We start from the raw sequence: 7,655 nt of genomic DNA, 5'->3' as shown, positions 1-7,655 counted from the left end.
CGCAATCGTGTGTGTGTTCGCAGTCCAAGAGTTCTCCGTCAATCCGAGCCTCGCAAAGCAGATTTTATGCCATTTATTTGTTACGATCTGAATATACTTCTCTGATTGAAATATTGATTTAAATAAATAGAACCATTTACACCTATCATTGCTCTCTATTTCTGCGTGCCAGTTTTGTTTGTAACAGTTTTGTTGTAAATTCCGACAAAGCCGCTCTCGTGCTCTACCTCTTGGCTCATCCAAACAAGACCGAATCCATGTTCCGTTAGTGTTTTCTTGATGTGGAATACCCAGTTCTGTTTGCCCTTCTCCTCTTGTAGCAGCAGCAGCATCTCATATGCTTGTCTAAACAATCGTGATGCTGGTAGTCTTGTTAGGCTGGTTCAATGTGCATGTCAAAAAGTTTCCAGAAAAGCTGTGCGTCAGTCGAAAGCAGTCTCCTGCGTGATTTTATCATTTGGATTACACCTCTTTTTTTTCTCCATTTTCTATTTGATTCATCCCAGGCAGACATTAAGCTCAATTTTGTTGTGAATAACATTCCTAAATATTCATATGTATTCGTTGATTTTATTTCCCTATCATCACAGCACCACTTTTACGAGTCGAAAGATGACCTCCCTTGCGGAAAACTATAATATTGGTTTTATCGAGATTTACTGTTGACTGTAGTCTGTTTCTTGCTAGGGGCATTTGATTGATTATGTAACCCTATGGGTGTGTCAGAGAAGTGGAGATATATATAGATATGCATATATAGATATAGATATACAAATATATATATACATAGAGAGAGAACACTGAACACTGAGCACTGAAATGTTTAATGTCATAAGCTGCAAAGCTCCAGTGACCTGGTAGGTACAAATCAGACCAAAAATGGAGCAAAAGAATACAAATGGTACAGAAAGGAAAAACAAAGTAAAGAGAGAGAGAGAATCAGAGTCAGTAGCTCAAGGAGGCGTCACTGCGTTCGGTCAAATCCATATACGCTACACCACATCTGCCAAGCAGATGCTTGACCAGCAGCGTAACCCAACGCGCTTAGTCAGGCCTCGAAAAAAAAATCAAATTAAATTAAAAACATTTTTTTTTTAAATTAATAAATAGATCTTAAACTTTTTTTTAATAAATTTTTAAAAAAATTATAAATAAAAGAATAAAATTAAATAAATAATAGATAAATACATACTACTACTACTAATATTCAAAAGGCGCAAAATCTATATTAAGTCAACTCTAGGCGCATACACACACACACACACACACACACACACAAAGGAGATCATACACAAGCAAATAAATGTAAAGAGAGAGATCAAGGGAAGTAACTAGACTGGTAAAATCAGAGAAAGTTTTATTTCGATAGTCTCCCTTATATCAACTGGCTCTTCTCATTCACCGAGAAATTAAATAATGTTCCCGCCCCCGGTTGCAGTTCCAGTTTCAGTAGCTCAAGGAGGCGTCACTGCGTTCGGAGAAATCCATATGCGCTACACCACATCCGCCAAGCAGATGCCCGACCAGCAGCGTAACCGAACGCCCTTAGTCAGGCCTTGAAACAAGTATATAAAAAAAATATTAAAAAACCCTAAAAAACATAACAATAAACTAAAATAAAATAAATGAAAAAATTACCAAAAAAATCAAGTAAGAAAAAAATATTTTTAAAAAATAATTTTTAAAAATAATTTTTAAATATTTTTTTTTATTTGAAATAATAAATAAATAATAAATAAATACATAAAAATACTACTACTCATAATAATAATATCTAAAAGGCGCAAAATTTGTGTGCGCGCGCGCACAGACACACACACACAAAAGATGATAAATAAACAAATAAAGAGATAAAGGGAAGTAACTAGACTGGTAAAATCAGAGAATTTTTATTTCGATAGTCTCCCATACATCAACTGGCGATAGATTTATTCACCGAGAAATCAAATAATTTTCCCGCCCCCAGTTTCAGTAGCCCAAGGATGCGTCACTGCGTTCGGACAAACCCATATACGCTACACCACATCTGCCAAGCAGATGCCTGACCAACCCAACGCCCTTAGTCAGGCCTTGAAAAAAATAAAATTAAAAAATAATTTTTTTTTGGAAAATAAATAAATAGATAATAATAAGATAAAATAAAATGAAGAAAAAATAACCCCCAAAAAATTAAATAAGAAAAAACTATTCTAAAAAAATATTTTTTTAAATTTTCAAAAACATTTTTTTTAATAACTAAAATAAAAGAATGAAATAAAATAAATAAATAATAGATACATAAAAATACTACTAATAATAATTGTAATATTTAAAAGGTGCAAAATGTTGATTAAGTCAACTCTAGGCGCGCGCGCACACACATAAAAAAAAGAAAAAGATAAATAAGCAAATAAATGTAAAGAGATAATGGGAAGTAACTAAACTGGTAAAATCAGAGAAAGTTTTACTTCGATAGTCTCCCATACATCAACTGGCGATAGACTTCTCATTCACCGAGAAAATAACCATGTTCCTGCCCCCGTTCATGGTTAACGTTACATCAGATTATTCTAATTTATCGTAAAAAGAACGGTTTTGTTGCTCACACTTACACGTAGCGCAAAACAAAAAATTGATCTATATTTCCTAGTCTGTCAGCCAATCATGTCGTTGACAGAGAGGGAGGGGGGTGTGGGGGAATCGGGGTGCACTATCATGTGTGTCAGTGTGTGTGTGTGTAAAGGGTAAGGGGCGCAATCATGTGTGTGAGTGCGTGAGAGAGAGGGGGGTGGGGGATCGGGGTGCGCAATCATGTGTGTCAGTGTGTGTGTGTGTGTGTGTAAAGGGTAAGGGGCGCAATCATGTGTGTGTGTGTGTGCCTGAGAGAGAGAGAGGGGGTGGGGGGGATCAGGGTGCGCAATAATGTGTCAGTGTGTGTGTGTGTGTGTGCGCGCGTGTAAGGGGAAAAGGGGCGCAATCGTGTGTGTGTGTGTCTAAAGGGGAAGGGGCGCAATCGTGTGTGTGTGTGTGATACGTTGTTACTTTTGAGTATATTGCACTCTGTTTAGAATTGTTGGGTGGTTTAATTAATTCAAGTTGATTTACTTTAGATTTTGTACATGTTCGCCAGCAAATTTTGTGCTATACTCATACACCCCACATATATTTTTTTCCTTTGTCATTCATGTATTTCTTTATCAATGTATTTCTTTATTTGGGGGCGTGTGGGGGGTTGCAATTATCGTAAAGCTCTTTGAGCTTCGGAAGGCGCTATGTAAATGTCCATTGTTGTTAATTATCACTACAGTAAATGTGATACACACCGGTTGGATGAGCAAAGCGTATATAACACAGGGGGTATATTTCAACCAGGAAGACAACGCTTAGGATGGTTAGGTTAAAACCTCGGGGGGTAGCCTAGCCTAAGCTACTTTATATCCGGGGGTATAAACTAACCAGGGGTAGGGTTTGGCCTGTTACAACACCGGGAGTATCCCAGTCACCCAAAGAACCGAACTTATATATAATCTTACCTGTAGTATAGAAGAGTAAAAAGTTAAAAGCAACAACAAAGTAGTTTGGAAAAAAACAAACAGCAACCTTCTGTTGACTGAAAATAGAATGAATAAATAAAGGAATAAACGATTAAATGAACTGATAAACGAATGAAATAAATGATTAAATAAAATCAGAGACCCTCTGTTGACTGAAAATAGAAAGAATACACAAACGATTGAATAAACAAATAAATCAAACGAATAGATAAATTAATCAACTGACTGATTAATTCACTGATTAATTAATCAACGTAATTACCACTCTGTGGTCGGTCGAACGGGTACCTAGGTTTGAAGGACTCGCTTATAGATAGATAAATAGATATAGATAGCTTGATAAATAAAATCACCAGACTGAGATCGGTCATCTGTCATTAAAAAGGAGTGGGAAAAAAAAGGGAGAAAAAGATGGAAAGAAATCTAATACAATGAAATAAAAAATTAAACAAAATAATATAATTTAATATAAGTTTATGATCGATCACATGGGTAAGCCTCATACAAATCTAAAAATAAATTAGATAAATAAATGATTTCATTTTCAAGGTGTTAAAAACTGATATGCGGCGGACTGAACCATAGAGGTATACACTACACCAGACCTGCTTAGAGAATGATATTTTATAAATAAACAAATAAATAAATTGCTTAAGCCTGAAGTGTACATATACCCAACATTGCTGGTCGAGTCTTGAGAACCAACACTACGTTTAACTCCATGGGCGAGTTACGCGATGCATAATGCCTGCTTCGAAATTATACCGAAAAAGAACATCTTTAAAGTGTAAATAATAAACAAATAAACTGAATCAATAAAGATATTTTCCAAAATGCATTTGCCTTTTATCAAGATAAATTAATACTATAAGCGACGAGCCAATCATCTTGTTTCTTGAGTCAGTCCAGGCCACGGACTCAGATAAATCTATTTATAGGTTCGTGGTCCAACACACACACACACACGGGGTCTGGCAGTCCGCGCGCGAGTGTTGACGTAGCCAATGTGGGCGGAGCTTCCCCAAGCTGCCTTGTGTGTGGAATGAAACGGCTTTCGCGTCAAAATATAAAAATAAAAATATATATAAAATATTTTTAAAAAGCATCATCATTCCCACGTGTGTAACTTGCATACAACCGGGGGAAAAAGGGGGAAGTTCCAGATCATTTAATTCAGTTCGGCTAATACAAGCCTTGTCATATTTGTATTTGTATTTCTTTTTATCACAACAGATTGCTCTGTGAAATTTGGGCTGCTCTCCCCAGGCCATCACTCCACATATTTGCTTCGAATCGTCAACCAATATATTTTTCTCTCTCTGCTCTCTCTCCACCCTAATCTTAATCGAACCAAGCTGGTTCTGTGCCATTTATCAGTTATTACTATACGCTCACCACATCAGCTTCTAAAAATCTTTATAAAAAGGATATACCTGACCAACACATAAAAATACCGCGCTGACAGCCTTTCAAATAATTCACGAAAAATATATATAAATCAAATGAATTTTTTTATTTTTAAGATAAATAAGCAAGTATATACAAATCAACGTGAACGTTTCAGATTACTTCAGAGACAAACTTGGAATACTTCAGAGAGAAACTTTTTTTTTTTTTTTTTTTTTTTTAGAAAGTCATTTGAGAAGAGTACTAGTCATTCCGGTTAGATGATAAACGAGGTCGTGTGTGCAGCATGCACTTCGCATGCATAAAAGAACCCACGGCAACATAGGGGTTGTCCTCAAAAAAATAAAAAGATGTGAAAAAAAAAAAATCCGCTTTGCAGCTTCTCAGATATGAAAGCACAAGCAGAAGTGCACAGGCCCAAAAACACATAAACGTACATGAGCCCCGACACACACACCATCTCTCAAATTACCCTAAACCCACCACCACCCCTTCCCCACACACTCATTTTCAGGCAACGTGTCGCAGATTCCATGGCACACACACACGCGCGCACACACACACATATACAGACACATTGCGCGCGCGCACACACACACACATACCGCCACCACCACCTACACACATGTATGCACACCCGCACGTTCCAATATTCCGTTGCTCTCACGATACAGACACGCATATTCATACACCTCATCCTCAACACACACACACAAATTGTAGCCCCCACGACACAACACAGTTCAATACAATACAACACAATACAACAAACTTACAGACGCACAGCACAAACAATATCAGAAACATTCATTACCATTTATCCACGGATGCATTGTGAGTCGTTCTTGTTCATTGGAAGTCCTCGCATCCGAAGACACTGTGAACACAATCGCACTACAGTTCGTATTGGATTGTCCTGCGACGTCTAGCTCAGTTGAAAACAGTGCACAATTACGAGAATCGAGAACCATGCGAACTGCAGATCGGAAAATACAAACTGATAATAATAGTCAAACTTTGCAACCGGCAGATCATCAAGGCACAAGACTCCGTTCCGACACATTCGACGCAGCAGAGCGTTGAGTTACATACTTTAGAATGGTTCGACATTTTCTCCTGTTCCGACACATTGGATGCTGCAGAAACGTGTTGTTAAATACTTTAAAAATGGTTCTATCCAGTTATCTCCTGACACACTGACTTCACTGACTGAGAGCAACAAGGGCTTTGTTGAACAGGCGAGAGATCTACCTGCTGTCCTGCGACAAGCCAGCGGTAAAACTGTCGTCTGCGGAAGCGACAAGGCGGTTTGCCAGTTCGTTATACCACGTGATCGATCGGTGAGCTCCCTCACTAGCCAATCGGTGAGCTCCCTCACTAGCCAATCAAAGCTTTCTGCTCCTTCTCCCCTTTGCCTCTGCCCGCGCGGCGTGAAATGTGACGAACGGCTGGGTGTGTCCTTTCCCTTGCACAGCCAATGACTGTCGACCGGAGTGTGACAAGGAGATAAAGAGTCCCGTCACGTGGCCAGAGGGGATCGCGACCGGCGGCTATCTGGACGTTATGGCACAGCGGCCTTTGTAGTCAGTAATACAAACCAGATGAGGAGAGTCTGAAGCGTAAACGTGCCGTCAGTTGTGTAATCCACGCCTCCGCGGTGACGGAGGCCTCGGAACAAATCCGAAAGGTAAACAAGGCAGGTAGCGAAACCTCCCAACCAGCCTCAAGTGCCATAAATGTCACGGGGCTCGCGGCCCCTTGTTCTCTAAACTAGGCCTCTCCACTTGATTGTTTGGGCATGGGATGGGTAGACAGGGCAGTAGAGAAGCTAGGGGGGATAGGGGGTGGGGGGGGGGGGGGAGTGGGACAGGAATTTGTCAACTCCCTGTGATGGAAAAAAAACTTTCTGGAAAACTCTAGACTTCCGAACCGTTCCGAAACGTAAACATGGCAGCAGAGGAAACGTTGTCACCAGCGTCGAGTGCCTAGGTGCTCGCGGCGCTGCAGAATGGTTTGAACGCTCATTATTTCAAAAGAGGATGAAGCGGGGACCTAGACCCGGGAGGGTCTGGGTTCGAATCCCGCTCTCACCCTTTCTCGGCCCAAAGTTTTGACTGGAAAATCAAACTGAGCGTCTAGTCTTTCGGATGAGACGATAAACCGAGGCAACGAGAGTGTTGTCCTCTGGAAGAAATCCACTCCGATAGATACACAAATATATATATATGCGTATGCACTCAAGTTCTGACTAAGCGCGTTGGGTTATACTGCTGTCAGGCATCTGCCTAGCAGATGTGGTGTATGTCCGAACGCAGGTGAAGTTTCTCCTTGAGAAACCGACACTCAAACTGACCGTGGCAGTCACCGCGGTCAGTGGTGGTCAACTGGACTTTATGACACCGGCAGCAGCCTTTGTAGTGGAGTAACACAAACCAGATGACGCGGGTTGGAATGAAAAACCAAGGAACCAGAGACAACACAGACTTCCGAACAGTTCCGAAGACGAAAGACGAAAACACCTTACCAGCGTCAAGTGCCATAAATGTCTTGATGCTCGGCGGCACTGTGTTCTCTGATTCAGGTCTCTTCTCTTGACTGTTCGGACTTTTTTTTCCCCCCGGTAAAACCCAACAGCGAGAATCTGTCCGGATACATGTATCTACACGCAATCTTCTTTCCAGTAAAATAATGAGGAATAAAAAAAAAAACTCATCG

At 40.0% G+C, this 7,655-nt stretch overlaps 1 protein-coding gene across 1 annotated transcript in view; it reads left to right on the top strand.

The window, feature by feature from the left end:
- LOC143289319 (uncharacterized) overlaps positions 1 to 6,524 on the top strand; it is a 27,430-nt gene extending 20,906 nt beyond the window's left edge. Inside the window, exon 2 of the mRNA XM_076598319.1 lies at positions 6,415 to 6,524. Within this exon, the coding sequence (XP_076454434.1) occupies positions 6,415 to 6,524 (110 nt within the window). The remainder of the gene's footprint in view (positions 1 to 6,414) is intronic.
- Positions 6,525 to 7,655: the final 1,131 nt, after the last annotated feature.

Source organism: Babylonia areolata, chromosome 13, assembly GCF_041734735.1.
Source record: "Babylonia areolata isolate BAREFJ2019XMU chromosome 13, ASM4173473v1, whole genome shotgun sequence".
In the NCBI taxonomy this organism is placed as follows: domain Eukaryota; kingdom Metazoa; phylum Mollusca; class Gastropoda; order Neogastropoda; family Buccinidae; genus Babylonia; species Babylonia areolata.
This window is presented reverse-complemented; position numbering and strand designations above follow the sequence as displayed.